This window comes from Fusarium phalaenopsidis (assembly GCF_050370095.1).
Source record: "Fusarium phalaenopsidis strain FUZ10S chromosome Unknown contig_32288, whole genome shotgun sequence".
In the NCBI taxonomy this organism is placed as follows: Eukaryota; Fungi; Ascomycota; class Sordariomycetes; order Hypocreales; family Nectriaceae; genus Fusarium; species Fusarium phalaenopsidis.
In genome coordinates, this window is record NW_028145412.1 from 680,046 (window position 1) to 695,939 (window position 15,894).

Genomic DNA, 15,894 nt, shown 5'->3' on the forward strand with positions numbered 1-15,894 from the left:
CCTTCATTTGTTCTCGACGTTGGTCACTACAGCCCTTTCGGGACCACAGTTGAAAGGGAGCTTGGCCCCGCGTTTTAGCCAACGAGCTACCCATAAAAAGTACAGTTGGCTATTCTTATTCAAGAAAGGAGCAATACCAAAACTCCCACTAGCTAATCGTGGCTGGGCCTAGGCCTGAGACTGCTGATGCGCTTCACATTGGGAAGTCGAGAGCCTCCTCAGATCAGTCGGGACATGATAAAGCCCCAGACCTGCCTTTGTCTTTGCCATTTTTACTCAAACTAACTGAACTGGTTCGCTTGCTAGGCTCCGAATCCTTGTTACGGGCCCTCCACTAACTTGAGTGAGGGAGCTGAGCCAACCTAGAGCTGCGGAGACCACATTACCACATTGGTAATACTTGGCACCAACATCGACTTCTCGCCAAGCTGCATCTTGTCAATACGTGTCGAATTCCACGGGTCTCTTTTGCAGGAGCCAGCTGTTTTTTATTTATTTATTTTTTTTTATTATTTTCATTTTTTTTGGCACGAAGTCATGCAAGACTCGAAGGATTGCAGTCAGACTTCACCTCCACCACAGACAGGGTCCAGTCAGGTCCTGCTTCGTCCAGCAGGGTGGTCACATCAACTTAGCAAGGTAGCGATGATGAAAATGATGTTTCCAGACCCATCAGAATCCAGGATTTAGATATAGATCGCTCAAATCACCTCATCTCGGTTAGAGCAAAGGGCAACGACGCAGGGCCGGCTCCACAATCTCCGGATCTGGGGCCGACCGACCGGAGGCCATGAACCGAAACGCGGGGTTGGAGCTTGGAGCACTAACTCAATGTGGCCATTCTTGCATTCTGTCCAGCTCTTAAGATGGATCATCTTGATGGTCCTGTTCACTGGATATTAGATTCTTTCAGCCTTCAGGCCGTTTCTTAAGCTATGGAGGTTGAGTGGGCGATGAATGACGACTATTAAGCCCAGAGTGGATTTAGTACGCAAAATCATTCAGCAATTGAACACAGGGGAACACAAGAGAGAGTTGACTAAGTTTTGATATTCTGGATAGGAAAAGGACGTGCTTGAAATAGAGGATCTCATTCTGAGTGACCAGTGTGGTACCCGAAAGTGATGGCATTGGCTGCAACGTTGAGACAACGAGTAGGATGATTGCCACAAAAGAACGAGGTAGGTATCCCATTTATTGCTCTACGACCCTAGAAAGTCTTGTTCTTGAGATCGAGTAGCAATTTGATACTGAAAACAACGTCTCTTCAATGCCCCTTCGTCCCGACACCATGCCGTTCGTCGTCAAGATCGTCACCCAGCACGCCCAGGAGGCAACCCTATACACGGTTTCTACACTAATCATCTCCGTTTTACTGGTTATCGCAGGATTTGAAGTAAGCTACAAAATCGACTGCTCAGACGCTTTCAAGCCAAGGGTTCGGCTGATTATTTCTCAAGTACGGTTATCGGCTCTTGCTGCATCCTCTTCGCCGCGTCCCCGGTCCCTTTCTAGCAAGAATAACCAACCTGTATTTCGTTCCATCCACCTTTAAATGCGACCGAGCCTACGTGAGTTATCAGTACAAAGTACTCTTTGCATACTAACAGCCAATATCTTGCAGGTCTTGCGACGCCTGCACGAGAGATATGGCCCTATCATTCGTGTTGGGCCCAACGAGGTCTCGCTATCCGACTGGAGAATGTATCGACGAATATATACAAACAAGCAAGCTCTGAAGGATCCCAAGTTCTACTCGCCCTTTTCTTTCCTTGGGCACGGGAATGTCTTTTCCGTTACGTGTGTACGCCGTTCACATTGGTTCATCACATCTGCTAACTAGTTCAAGCAACGCTGCAGACCATTCCTCACGCCGAAAGCTTCAAGCAAAGACCTATTCTCAGCAAGAAATTGCTTTGCACGCTTCCAGCATTTTGCAGAGGACGGATGTTCTCATCGATCGGCTCCTCAAGTCTGCCTCGGACTCTCCAACAAATACCGCCAATGCCTACGACCTATTTGGAGCATGGGGCCTCGAAATTATATGCAAGCTTCTTGTAGATGCCGATATTCCTGAAGATCCAAGCCAGACGATCCACATGCTTGAAGCGCTCGAGTCAAGCCCTCCTACGTTCTTTGCCAACATCCTCTTCCCTTGGCTTCCGACATTCAGGTTCAAGACCAGGCTACCTGGTATTCTTGGGCATGCATACCGGGCATTTGGTGAGTGGGAGAGGCTTACTATTGGTATGTTGAAGTACTACCAAAGTCAAGAACGAGACTCTGGCGACAAAAGGCAATTCGGTGTAGCTCCTCTTCTCGAGGCAAACAATAAACACATTGGACGAAAGTACCACTTTCGCGAGGCCTTGGAAGAAGCCATGGGTATCCTTCTCGCCGGCAGCGGCGTAAGCGGACACACCTTTATCTACTTGACCTATGCTCTGGCGCTTCCTCAGGGAAGACGAATTCAAGAGACACTACGAGAAGAGCTCAAGGGAGCTGGTGACTCTTTGCCAGAACTCATGGCCTTGCCTTACCTTTCAGCGGTCATCAAGGAGACGTATCGGGTGTATCCGGCCATAATGTCAACTCTGCCACGCATTCTAGGCGAGCCACTTGAGGTCACTGGCACCGACGTTACTCTTCCCCCTGGAACCATCGTTGGCATGCAGAACTATGTGCATCACCGAGACCCAGTACTCTTCACCAGGCCGGATGAATTCATCCCAGAGCGCTGGCTTGAGGGCCACGAGATGAGCCGGGGCATCAATCTCGATGATGCCAACGCCGCCTTGACACCCTACAGTGTAGGGTCAAGAAACTGCATGGGACAGACACTCGCAAAGACGAAACTTTACCTCGCGGTTCCCCGCTTGGTGAGGCGTCTTGACTTCAGATTGAGCAAGGAGATGAAGCCAGATGACATGCACATGAAGGATCTATGGGCGGTTCAGCCCAAGGGGCGACGTCTTCTCTTGGACATCAAGCCTGTGGATGAGTGAGAAACTGTTGTGGATATTTTGTGATGCACCACGTTACCTTGAAATAAGTACTTCTTTGACTCGCAGTTCAATCGGATCAATGGCGAGCATTCTTCCCCGTATTGTGAAAGTGCATGATGGTCAGAATCAGCAAGATGCGACTGAAACGCAAGTAGGCAGTGCAATGTAACTTGCCTGTGAATGCCTTGGTAAATACCACATCGCTTCAAAAAAGCGCCCTGCATTGCTTCCCGGCTTGCTCAGAACTTCTGACACAACTGCAACCCCTGACTCGGGGACTTCAACTGACGCGATAAGCCGGCGACGTGAGATCTTCTTGTACGTAGACGACGTCAAGTCAGATTTCTTGGCTGCATCTTCATCTTGGTAACTCGAGACCGCTTACAAAGGAGTTGATACCTGAAACAGGTAGAAACTGTGAGGCTGAAACATGACCGAGGCCGGTTCACGACCATCCCGCCTTAAGAGGTCGTGAGAACGGTCGGGTCGCCCTTTTGCCGACCCCTGCCAAGCCGACATGAAACAACTCATCAAGTTTCCACTCACAAGCCCCATATTGACTTAAGCTTGATTGAAGCTTAATAGCAACGCCTTACCGGATGAAAGGGTTACATTTTACGGGATCAGACAATGGGGCTGCCAGGTTACGAGAGCCAAGAGGCACAACCGAGTTGAGAATCAGATCTGCCAAACACTACCATTGTCTCAGTGCGCTGCGGCACAGCTAGTTCCGAGCCAAGAGTCACGGCGATGGATCAGGACGAAGAAAAAATATGGCGCGGATCGCCTTTACCGAGCTGAGAGGCGTCTCATCATTGTTCTAGTATCAGGAACAGCCGCTCCTCGTGTCGTCTGGCACATGTCACTTGGAGAGTAAAACCTGGCACTTCCCGCCGGTTCCAAGTCTGATCTTCATCCCCTCTCTCAACAAGTTGTGTGTCTCATTCCTTTCTACCGCAATAATATTTTTTTTTTCTTAATCCTTCGTTCTTTTCTCTTGCGATCTGGTATCGCCCATTATTTCCTAATCTACATCGCGATCCAACCGCATTCCCTTTACGATCCTTCCCATTGACGACCTAGTCGCCAGCTAGACATGATCTTCTCGAAAGTCGGCAGCCTGGTGCTCTTTGCTGGCCTTGCCACAGCCTCTCCTTCATTCTTCACGCCAAATACGACAGAAGGCCGCGAAGCTCCTGCTCATGAACCCGCACAGCCAGTTCATGAACCCGCTCAACCAGTCCATGAGCCAGTGCAACCAGAGCATGAGCCAGCCCCATCGGCCCATGAACCAGCTGCTGGCTGTGAGCCAATACAGGTCACTGTTCACGAGATCGTGACTGTTCACGTCACACTCCCTCCTGAGATCCAGCACGTGACAGAGACGGTCCACGTCACATTACACCCAGAGACCATCCACGTGACAGAAACCGAGGTCAAGCATCAGATTGAGACCAAGGTGGAAGAAGTCGTCGTCGAGAAGCCTATCGAGAAGTTGGTCACCATCATTCACACTTCCGTTGTCAACAATGAAGTGGAAAAACCCGTTACTGTCATCCACACGTCAGTGGTGAACCACGAAGTCGAGAAGCTTGTCACGGTCATTCACACTTCTGTGGTCGAGAAAGAGAAGGAGGTCAAGGTTACGGAAACTTCAATCGTTCACAAAGAAGTCGAAAAACCCGTCACTGTGGTCGAGACGTCGATTGTCCACAAAGAGGTCGAGAAGCCAGTTACTGTGATCCACACATCCGTGGTGGAAGTTGAGAAGCCTGTTCAGGTTGTGCACACAGTCGAGGTTGAAAAGCCAGTTGAAAAGCCCGTCACGGTGATTCATACCTCTGTTGTGGAGAAGCCCGTTCAAGTTGTTCATACAGTCGAAGTCGAGAAGCCGGTTGAAGTGGAAAAGCCAGTGACCGTCATCCACACGTCTGTGGTCGAGGTCGAGAAGCCTGTCCAAGTTGTCCACACCGTCGAGGTTGAGAAACCTGTCGAGGTGCCAGTAACAGTTATCCACACCTCTGTCGTGGAGAAGCCTGTGCAGGTTGTTCACACTGTCGAAGTTGAGAAGCCAGTCGAAGTGGTTCATACTGTCGAAGTTGAGAAGCCTGTTCATGTTACTGTGGTCCACACAGTCACGGAGCACGGAGCCGCAGAGACGGTACACGTTACGGCTATCCACACAGTGACAGCCCCTGCTGCTGAACATGAAATGCCGGCTGAGGAGGCGCCGGTCCATGAGCCGGTTGTCGAGCATCCCGGCCAGGCTGAACCTGCTCCTGAACATGTCCCTGAGCCTATGCCCGAACATGAGCCCGAACCTATGCCTGAGCACGAGCCTGAGCCCATGCCTGAGCATGAACCCCAACCCATGCCCGAGCATGAACCTGAACCTGAAGCTATGCCTGAGCATGAGCCCGCTCCTGTGCCGGAGCATAAAATGCAGCAGGAGGAGAGTCACGAAAAGGCTGAACCTGAGCCCATCCCAATCGTGATTGTTCCAGGGGGAGGATGGAAGGCCAACGAGACCCTAGCACACATCCCGGGTCGTCGTGCCGTTTTCAAGAGGTGGTGAGGGCTGATCGATGCTTCGATTCTTTTAATTTGTCAACATTTAGATAATGATATCCCAACAAGAATGTATTTCAATTATATCTACCCTTGGATCCTATTATCTCTGTGCTCATTGGTTCCTATCGTTAGACACAATCTGATGCTTTGGCTCTGTGAATGACATGATCTCAGGCTTCGCAAATTAATTGACCATCAGCTATCACTCCCTCAAGGTGTAGGATAATCAAATCATGGAACCCATCTCGCCTCTTGTCACACTGTAGCTGACCTGGTCTGGCCTAATATTATCCATTGGTCGGTCTACCGCTGTTATTATTCTATTCTTTTTTATTATATGCCTCGATGACTCAGTAGCCGGCTGTAACAGATTTCTTACTCTCCCTGTCCACTTCATGGCGTTTCGACTCCTGATGCTCGACATTCCACTGCGTCGTCACAACAATTTCCTCGCCACTTTTGCCATCGTTCTTTCTATATGGGTCCGAGTCTGCGCTTGTCGCGCTGGCCGGGTTCTGACCTCCTTCGACAATCTCTTCCTCGGAGCCGTATCGTTCATAAAAAGTTTCCCCGGGCAACGAAAGAGGATGCTTAAAGGCGGCCTTCTTTCTTCCCTTGCCACCTATAGTCGTGAGCTGGAAACGACTACTGCCCTTACTGACGCCAGGAGTGCCGGCAGACCCAGATCCGTTATACCCAGAATATCCTATACGGGCACGTCTTACACCACGCTGGATTAAAGGTGTGAGAACAGGGAGGTTAGTCACAACCATAGCCACGAAAGATTCGCGGCAGGACCACTCTCCAGCTCGCTGGGGACCTTCTACACCACCTTGGAGAACGTAGCCGCATCGAAGACCTCCAAAGACTGCTGTGATGAGACCACCACAGAAGATGATGATGAGAGCAATCTTCTTTGCTCTGGGAATGTTGGCGTTCCAGACCATCTAAAGAGATGCGTTAGTATCCCGAGACAGTTGATAAGAGAGGCGGATCAAATTCTCTTACCGGCAGAGGGATAGACATAATGTACAGGTCAGTGCTTAAGTTTGTCCAGATCAGGGTCCAAGCCTGGACGTGCGAGACGGCAGGATAACAAGTATCTAAGATGATATACATGTCAGCAAAAGTCTCATCGGTGTCCCAAGACTCTGAATACACGCACTTCCAGGATCAGGGTAGATCTGCCACTTCTTGTAGATGGGCCAGCATGAACATAGAATGGTGAAAAAGGTTCCAAAGAAGGTCACCCCGACAATTGCAAAGCCAATGTTGATCTTGAGCGTCATGTTGTCGACGCCATCTCCGAGGCGCTTGAAGAAGAAGAGCCAGCATAGCTTGAGGCACCAGAGCAGCACCGTATACACAAGCCAACCGAATAGCTGCGTCTGCGATCCATGGACTCGTCGGTAATATTCGTCGCTGTCGGGGTCGAGGGCTGCACGTTGTTCGTCCGTCATGCTGGATAACAAGATGAGTTAGCTTCCTAATACGTTTATATCCTCTGCTGAGGGTGTTGTGAATCGAATGCTGCTTTGGGGCAAGGGCTTACGCATTGTTGGCCAGTCCTTGCCAGTAAGCTCCAACGAAATGTGCTGTCGCAGTTTCTGCCGTAAACAGAAGCTTGCCAAGGTCGTTAGTGCTGAGAATATCACCCACGTGGTCGAAGGTTAACAACTCACTCCAGCTAGAACCATAAGGTAGTCATCGGGAGCCAATCCTCCAAGACCCATCCAACGCCATCGAGCACCGAAGCGAATGGCCACGACAATGAGACTAAGCCCCAAATACGTCCAAGCCTCGACCGTAAAGGCTGTCAAAGGGTCCAGGGCCATGCTGACGGTCGAGCGGCTGAACTTTACGAAACAAAGGAAAAGACAGAATGACAGGAAATGACGGCGTTGTCAGTCATCACAAACTTTGTCTACGAGACTGGCCGGGCGTGGGACATGGCATCCTTCTTTAAAGGTGCCTGGGCAGCAACGACAAGATTTCCGGGACAAGGATTGAATTCGGTAAATGGGCTCGCCTACCATTGACTGTGGAGAGATTGCACTGCCGTTACCCGCGCCGCGTTGATATCCCCCCAACTGCCATCGCCAAGTAACTCAAGGTTCATGACCTGTCACGAATGAAACTAAGGGCAAAGTTACCTGAGCGGGAGCATCCACGTCCGGGTGGGTGACTAGAGCAGCTTGACAAACGAGCTAACGACATGACCGTTATCTGCCTGCGCTATTCCTGTACCCCTAATCCTTTAACACTCGCACCAGACCCGTTTTGAGAAGGAAAGCGGAAAACGGCATCCAAATAGAGTAGCAGAAGAGGAAGATCAAAACAATCGATTCCATCTGCAGGTCTACGGGGGAATTAGAGTTTAGGTGGTGAAAACGGGGAGCAGGGGTGCAGTGGTGATCGACAACCAACACATGTCTTGGGTGTTTTTTTTTTTTGCAAGGTCAGGGGAAAATGCTAATGGCCTTTGAATTGTCCTGCAAAGGGCAAGTGGTATTCATCTTTCCCCGCTCTGAGAAATCAGGAGAGATTGGAAAAGTGACGTCTTCATGTCGACCGAGGCTTGAAGATTTCCCCTCTTCAGCCATACTCCATTTGTGGATCTGTCAGGTCGTATCGTTAGTGATGGTGCGACGTCACCCTGGCTTCACTCCAACGCGGGTGTTACTCCGCAGTTGAGAACCAACAGCTCCAGAGCTCCGCGTCTCGCCAAGCTGTCCCGATTCAGGTTCCGCGGGGGCTGTCCTCAAGGTCCAGGACTGTTTGGATTGGATGCGATTGGGCCGTACGTACGGAGCATGCAAGGACCAATTGACCCCATGTCAGCGAGCTGCAGGAGCATAGCCCGTAAGATCGGCTCATGATGTCCCCTCGACGGAGCTCCCGAGACGTAAATAAAGTGCCTGGTAGCTTGTGCACCCGACGATCCGTTTGCTCAACAAAGTTTGCGCAGAATAAGCAAAGAGACAACATGGCCGTCAAAATCGACATTTCCGTCTGTCAATCCCCTGTCCGCTGTACTGAACCCTGCTAACTCTTTCTAGACCTACCCTGGTAACATCGTCAATGGCGAGTTCGTCGCCACCCCAGAGACCCGGCACTCGATCGATCCGTCCACGGAGCAGGCTCTGTACGAGGTCCCTGTCGCTACCGAGGAGCAGCTAGATCTCGCAGTCAAGCATGCCCGTGTCGCATTTAATAAGTGGTCCAAGACCACCCACGAGGAACGAAGCAAGCTAATGCTCGCTTTCGCCGATGCCGTTGAGGCCAACCGTCATGAGCTTGAGAAGCTGCAGTCCATGGAGCAAGGCAAGCCTTTGGGCTTGGCCGGACAGGAGATGGACATGACCTTGACTTGGCTACGGACCTTTGCCACCATGGAGGTTAAGGATGATATTATCGAAGACACGGAGGAGAGAAGAATTACCTCGACCTTTCCCCCACTGGGCGTTTGCGGCGCCATCGTTCCTTGGAACTGGCCTATGCTCCTGGGAATGGGCAAAGTCGGTCCCGCGATCATGACCGGCAATGCCGTCATCATGAAGCCCTCTCCATTCACTCCATACTGCGATCTCAAGTTTGGTGAGATTGGAATGTCAATCTTCCCCCCAGGTGTATTCCAGGTCCTCAGCGGCGACGACAACCTGGGCCCTTGGATGACGGCCCATCCTGGCATCGACATGATCAGTTTCACAGGATCAATTGCCACCGGTAAGAAGATTGCTGCCAGCTGCTCCAAGACGTTGAAGCGAGTCGTTCTGGAGTTGGGCGGAAACGATGCTGCGATTGTCTGTGAGGACGTTGATATCGAAAAGTGTCTTCCCAAGATTACAATGCTGTCATTCTTGAACTCGGGCCAGATTTGCATGTTGACCAAGCGAGTCTACGTGCACGAGAAGATCTATGACCAGTTCAGAGATGCCATGGTTGAGTTTACAAAGAATCACGTCAAGACCGGTGGTGCCTTTGAGGAGGGCGTGGTTGTCGGGCCAGTGCAGAACAGCATGCAGTAAGCTGTCTCTAATTGCTGTTGGCCAAATATGCTAACACACACACCAGATATGAGCTTGTCAAGAACATGTACTCAGAGATTGAGAAACAAGGATGGAACGTCGCTCTTGAAGGCAAGATCCGAGAGACATCTAAAGGCTACCTCATTGAACCCGCCATCATCGACAACCCACCCGAAGACTCACGCATCGTCGTGGAAGAGCCCTTTGGCCCCATCGTCCCGCTCCTCAAGTGGTCCGACGAACAAGACGTCATCGACCGCGCCAACGCCCTCGAGACAGGTCTCGGCGCCTCAGTCTGGAGCAAGGATCTGGACCGGGCTGAGAGAATGGGTCGCCAGTTGAGCGCGGGAAGCGTGTGGATCAACTCTCACTTTGATGTCGCGCCCAACGTGCCGTTCGGTGGACACAAGGAGAGTGGCATTGGCATGGAGTGGGGCATTGAGGGATTCAAGCATTATACCAATAGCAGGAGTCTTTGGGTTTGGAAGAAGATCTTTGCATGAAGTTGCTAGCAGGCCGTTATCGCTCAGGAATACGAGGCGAAGCTGGGGTTTGGGCAAGGATTGGATGAAACTGAAACAGTCAAAGAACCAAGGACTTGTAAAGCTACAAGTTCTTGCCCGTGGTCGTTCCTTCTATCAGATAGGCCACTTTCAAATCCCAGTCCAACTCGCAAGATTTAAATGTCTTGTTGAATCATAGCTCTTCGTCCCCCCAGCCATAGGCTAGCTCATCAGGCACAGGTGGATGATACCTAGCAACTTGGGCGTTGAGTGGCGGCACAACCCATCCAAACCAAGGAGGCTTTGAGTAAAATGGATAGCTGTAACATCATTTTTCAAATAAACGGAGCAGAGATTGTATGTACGGAACATATATTCGATCCCACCATAGCTCCCGAGTTTCTAATCAGCAGCTCGTAGGTCGAGGAAGACTCCCTGGTGTTCATCCAAAACTTGCTTTTGTCCTGGCTTAATTGCAATTGGCTGTTCAGAAACGGCTGGACTGCTGTTTTCCTCCAAAGAAGATGAGATCCTACGATAAAGAAGTCTGTGGTTGCAGGACTTATACTCAGACTGAAGAACCAGGAGGGAGGTCTTGGGTTAAGCGAGCAATCTCGTAGTAGTCTCAAGATTCTGTCTCTTCGCCGTGTTAATAGCCAACTCTGAATATTAAATAGCCAATACCATGGCAGAGTATGAGCCGTGGGTACGCAGCTACCATGTTGCTCCAGGCTCCCCAGAAAATACAGCAGATGGCTCGGCAGGGACACTGGCAGGAGACGTTTGTCAAGTTATGGCTTGGTGAAACAACTTACTACGCAATAATTGACTCATGAAAGGCCAGGGCTTGTGTGTACAAAATTCATGGTTACTTGTCAGAGCGACAATGTTTGAGTTGTCACACCATCTCCTGCCAAAGACTATCTTCAGGCTTAGTTATCCCATCAAGGGCCGAGCTTCAACTATAACAAAGAACACAATACTCCTGCCAAAAACATGTCAATGAAATTAACACAACTAATTTAATAATGTATATTCTATAGGCAGCCGAGCGGCCATGGCGCAAGGATCCCTAGCATGCCATTTCTGAATGATTTTGATGAGTTGCTTCGTCGCTGAGAGGAACTACCTAGCCATGTCCCCAACCACTCACTCCGAGCTGATATGCGCTTTGTGCATTTTATTACAAAGTATTACATCACGGTACAAGAGCTTATGTGATATCTCTATTTTAACATGGCGGATGGCGCGGTGGGTTCGTGTCAGAGAACGAGCGCGGTGCCACTGCTTGCTGTACGAGCCTGTCCTTTTCGGTCGATTATCGTCGGGTCCTCCTCATAGCAGAGTGGCAGCACAGAGACCCGAAGAAATTGACCGAGTGGCCTTGCATATTCAGCTAAGCCTGTCACCATTTTAATTTCGTTGGGTTTCGTTTGCGTCACCCTCAGAGAACCCTACAAGGTTGCAGACTCTACAAGAGCCACAGCTCACTCCAGTCCAATCTGGTACCCTTACTGGCGATCCCTTGCCTCCCGCCAGTAGATAGCTAGAGGAAGTTTGATCAGTCTTGTTCTTTAAGACAGTCTTTGGGCGCGAGCTCGTACGCTGAGTATCCTCAGTAGGTTGGCTTCCCTTGTGCCAGACTTGACCTTTGCAGGCGCGGGGGGAGAGGAGTAGAAGGCAGAGCCTTGTTTAATCTAAGCCTTCAGGTCCGATTTTGGCGATTCATCATACGTACCCTAATGCCCGATTTCACAAGCAGGCAAGCAAGCAAGCAGTCAGACAGGCAAAATTGATTTCGCGTGAGGGAGGGCATATTTTCTCTCTTGCTGTACGGCTCGGAGGCACTCGCCTGCCCTGGGTTGATTGCCCAGGCCAACAGCTCGCTCCGTACGTCGTCAAAAATACGCTCCAGGGTGTCCTTGCATTGCTCGCCCTTCTTATTCGGCAAGGTCGAAACTTGTCATCTCGTCCCCGCACTTGTTTCCCCAACTCACAGCTTATCACGGTAATCTCACGCGTGAACAACCTGCAGCAGAGGTCACGTTCTACTCTGCCTTTTGGGATTAGCTGCGGGAACGTGGTGTTACTTTTCGGCTGGCCAACCTCGTCGCGGTGCAACGACCTTGACCAATGGCCGCCGAGGCAGTGCTACGTTGCAAATTGAATGTCTCTGTTTCATTTAGATGGCAGGGTTACACCCAGGGCTGATGGTGACTGGGGAATTGATCCTGTCTGACAGTAAGTCGGGTGCCCTACGGCAACTAAATGGGATCGGCGCTGCGTTAACCCACTCTTGATTGACTTATTAAACCTGTACAGAGCCGAGCAAAACGTTTCCCCAGACTGTCAAGTCAAAGCTATCATGATGCATTCTCTGGCTATTGTTGCACTCACCACCATCGTCAGTCTGGCCAACGCCGTCAGGGTCCCCTCTGTCAACGTTCCAGCATGCCCCAGGGTCGGCACCATCAGCTACTCCAAGTCTGTCCCTGACCAGACCGACTTCCCCCTCACCAAGGTCGATCTCTGCTACACGCGAACCTCGCTCTCGTTGACCTTTACCGCCCACAACGAGACCAACTTCTACTTCGATCCCAAGCAGGGCACTAACGATGACATCTGGGAGTACGAGGTCATGGAAGCCTTCATCTACAAGGGCACCGATGATCCCAAGACCTACCTAGAGTTCGAAGTCAACCCCAACAATGTGACATATCAAGCGTTCGTTTACAACCCGTCCAAGGATAGGGCCGAGGGCGCGCCGTTCGATCACTTTTTCGTCTCCAACCCAGCAGCTGATGGCTTCTCTGCCACGACGAAGCTTGACAAGGCTGCCGAGTGCTGGGTCAGCAAGGTCAAGATCCCCTTGGGTCTTTTCAACGTCGACGATGGTGCTGCCAAGGGTACCAGGTGGAGGATGAACTTTTTCCGCACAGTCACCAGTCCATCCACATTCCCTGATCAGGAGCTCGGTGCTTGGAGCTCACCAAACAAGGCCAGCTTCCACATCACCAAGTACTTTGGAAATGTCAAGTTCGTCTGAGCCAAGGTTGGAGCAAGGTTGGAGCAAGGTTGTGCGTTGGATGGTTGTGAATGTGTGGCAACTTTCGCTGTTCGCTCGGCTATCTACTTGAAGCGCTGAAGAATGCTCAACTCCCAAGACCAACCAGAAACGAGTTCTCATAGTCAATCTCTCATAGTCAATCCAATAAACTCAATTTATTATACCGAAACATGCTTATCCTGCCATCTCTCCCCTCAATAACAGCAAACCCATCATCACATGACGCCTCGCCATGAACTAATAATCGCTCACCGAAACTCATGCCTCAACTCTCTTCTCAGGGTGGCCCGCAGGCAAAACATCCGCAAGGGTCTCATCTGTTCCCTTCAGGTCATCCTCCGTGTCGACATGGTCGCGGATCTTGAGCAGAATGACAGGAGCAGCCACCACAAGAGAAACGGAGAGCAGAACCCAGTTGCTGATGAACTCTGTCCTGAAGGGGGTCTTGCGCGCGTCAAGATGGTTCATGATTGCCGAGCCAGCAGACTGAATGCCTTTGTAGAAACCAACGTAGTTGGCAGATCGACGACCAGAGTTGGAGAGGGCGCCGATGAACCTGAACTGCCCGTTAGTATCAACATGAGAAGAAACACAACAAGACCAACGTACCAATAAACACTGGCTTGCCAGCAAGCATCGTAGAAGCCATAAAACATGTACAAGAACATGGGCCCAACATAACCCGAGTCCTCCCAGTCGGCACCAGTGTAGCCCGCCTTCGGATCAACGCTGGCGCGAGTGTACGTCTTTTCAAAGGCATACCCGCCTCCCCAGATGGCAAAGGTAAGAACAAAGAGGACAGCAAGAGCAGCCTTTGCACGAATAGTACGCCTGACGCTCTCGACATCGAGGAGATAGCCCCAGATACCGGCGGCGATAATCTGGAACAACCAGTACAACAGACTGTTGAGGGCCTTGGTTCGGGTGTTAAAGTAGGCACCGTTCACCGCGTTCTGCTGGTAGACGTAGAACCAGTTGGAAGAGAAGAACATGGGGAAGAGGAGAATGACAAAAGGCTCGAATTTGAGTGTCTCGTAGAGACCAATGAGTTCACTCTGCCAGGTCGGATTCTTCATCAGGATGACGCGGGAGCCATCCTTGCGGACAATGTCACCAGCGTTGCAGAGAGTGAGGGCCAGGCAAGCGCCAAAGAACATGAGAACGATGAAGCCGATATAAGTGCCGTCGCTGACTGTCTTGTTCACCTTGACGTTGATGTTCTCACCGAGAGGGATCTAGGATGGAGTTAGTTGGATGTGGCACATGGAGCTGCAGAATGCAATGTAGCCCAGATCCCAGGTTGGAGTGACTTACCAAGCTGCCAATGACAGCGCCCATGTTGAAGATCCCCCAGAACCAGGCAAAGTACTGTCCCTTCTGGCTCTCGTGCGGGTACGAAATCATGATGGTGCCCTGCGCCGTCCACAGAAGAGCAGCACAGATACCCAGCCAGACTCCAGCAAAGATGTTGAAGCCCGGAACATGCTTGTGCTCCGAGACAAGCAGACTGATGGCGTAGAGGCCATAGCCAACACCTCCAAAAGCCAGCGTCCACCTCACTCCGAGCTTATTGACAAAGGTGCCTCCGAAGAAGCCAAAGACGGCGAATGTCGCGTATAGGGCCGTGTTCTATCGCGAACATGAGCTTTTACCGATGAACCATCAATCTCAATTACTAACCATGTTATCGGCCAGCGTCGCGTCCGTCTTTCCACCCCCTCCCATGCCACCCAAGGCATTGAACATGCCAGGACACATGAAGCACACAAAGGCGACCATGCCCAGCTGGATCCGAGGAGACGCATACCAGGGGAGAATCTTTCCAAAGAGGTGAATTCGTCGATACTTCCATCCACGAGGCAGGTCGACCGTGTCTACCGTGTCGTTCGGCACGTGTGGCGTGGCGTCGACGTCGGCAGTCGGAGACGCGTCAGTACCAGCTGGGTTCTTGGACGACATGGTTGCAGAAGCTATCAATGCGTCGAATTGAGATGAACAAATCGTCTCTGGACGGACCGAACCGTTGAATGTGGAGCTGCGTGAAGCTTTATACCCAGTGTTGAATGATCGCGGTTCAAACCCCGTCGCAACACCATCGCGAGGCTGCCAGAAACACGAGCTCCCTCATGCGACGTTACATATCAGCTGGCCTTCCATGGAACGTGCTGATAGGGCAGAGTGGTGCGGGGTGAGAAATACGCCGAAGGATCAACTGCTCAGATTGGGCAGTAAAAAGTGCCGATCAAGCGCGTTATCCTTAGCGTCAGACAGGGAGGCCAGGGGACCGTCAGCATTTCTTATCGGGCCTCGTGAGGGCAGTATCTTGTGAAACATGGATGGCATGTAACCATGAGATAGCTACTGTATCTGGTCGGTAAGAATAGCAAGGCAACTCGGCTTGGTCTTTATCGAGCATTCGACTGGTTGCAACAGTTGCAGTTTCTATAAACAGCCGACGCAAGATTGTCGATCAGTAAGCATGATAGGCATGTCAGATTCCGCTCAGAGGCTTCAGAGGCCGGTAACTGGCCACGTACGATGGATTGGTTACGTGCATGGGTGAGATTTGTGCCGCTCCAGCTGCTTGAATGGGGGCCATATGGCCTTTTCAACCCGTGTTTCCTACTAAGATCAACTCATATGTGTCTTGGGATACGAGGATCTCCTCAACATCAGATACTTTGTTAGAAACACATGCCGAAGAAAACCGGAACCCGAGC

At 51.0% G+C, this 15,894-nt stretch overlaps 6 protein-coding genes across 6 annotated transcripts; 4 read left to right on the top strand and 2 right to left on the bottom strand.

Annotated features, from left to right (window-relative positions):
* Positions 1–1,291: 1,291 nt before the first annotated feature.
* Positions 1,292–3,005, top strand: LRP88_03777 (uncharacterized protein; the record flags this gene model as incomplete). Its single annotated transcript, XM_083240387.1, has 3 exons — positions 1,292–1,396; positions 1,625–1,800; positions 1,850–3,005. 3 exons carry the CDS (start codon positions 1,292–1,294, stop codon positions 3,003–3,005), a joined length of 1,437 nt encoding a protein of 478 aa, XP_083103677.1.
* A 1,096-nt stretch (positions 3,006–4,101) lies between these two features.
* LRP88_03778 (uncharacterized protein) lies at positions 4,102–5,580 on the top strand (the record flags this gene model as incomplete). Its single annotated transcript, XM_083240388.1, has 1 exon — positions 4,102–5,580. One exon carries the CDS (start codon positions 4,102–4,104, stop codon positions 5,578–5,580), a length of 1,479 nt encoding a protein of 492 aa, XP_083103678.1.
* Positions 5,581–5,926: 346 nt separating this feature from the next.
* On the bottom strand, positions 5,927–7,411 carry LRP88_03779 (uncharacterized protein; the record flags this gene model as incomplete). Its single annotated transcript, XM_083240389.1, has 5 exons — positions 5,927–6,523; positions 6,585–6,679; positions 6,742–7,037; positions 7,129–7,199; positions 7,259–7,411. 5 exons carry the CDS (start codon positions 7,409–7,411, stop codon positions 5,927–5,929), a joined length of 1,212 nt encoding a protein of 403 aa, XP_083103679.1.
* Positions 7,412–8,562: 1,151 nt separating this feature from the next.
* Positions 8,563–10,107, top strand: LRP88_03780 (aldehyde dehydrogenase family protein; the record flags this gene model as incomplete). The annotated part of the gene is made up of 3 exons (XM_083240390.1): positions 8,563–8,586; positions 8,636–9,600; positions 9,651–10,107. 3 exons carry the CDS (start codon positions 8,563–8,565, stop codon positions 10,105–10,107), a joined length of 1,446 nt encoding a protein of 481 aa, XP_083103680.1.
* A 2,368-nt stretch (positions 10,108–12,475) lies between these two features.
* LRP88_03781 (carbohydrate-binding family 9-like protein) lies at positions 12,476–13,153 on the top strand (the record flags this gene model as incomplete). Its single annotated transcript, XM_083240391.1, has 1 exon — positions 12,476–13,153. The coding sequence occupies one exon, from the start codon at positions 12,476–12,478 to the stop codon at positions 13,151–13,153; it is 678 nt and encodes a 225-aa protein (XP_083103681.1).
* Positions 13,154–13,432: 279 nt separating this feature from the next.
* On the bottom strand, positions 13,433–15,133 carry LRP88_03782 (major facilitator superfamily domain-containing protein; the record flags this gene model as incomplete). The annotated part of the gene is made up of 4 exons (XM_083240392.1): positions 13,433–13,730; positions 13,784–14,409; positions 14,489–14,803; positions 14,855–15,133. The coding sequence occupies 4 exons, from the start codon at positions 15,131–15,133 to the stop codon at positions 13,433–13,435; spliced, it is 1,518 nt and encodes a 505-aa protein (XP_083103682.1).
* Between the last annotated feature and the right edge of the window lie 761 nt (positions 15,134–15,894).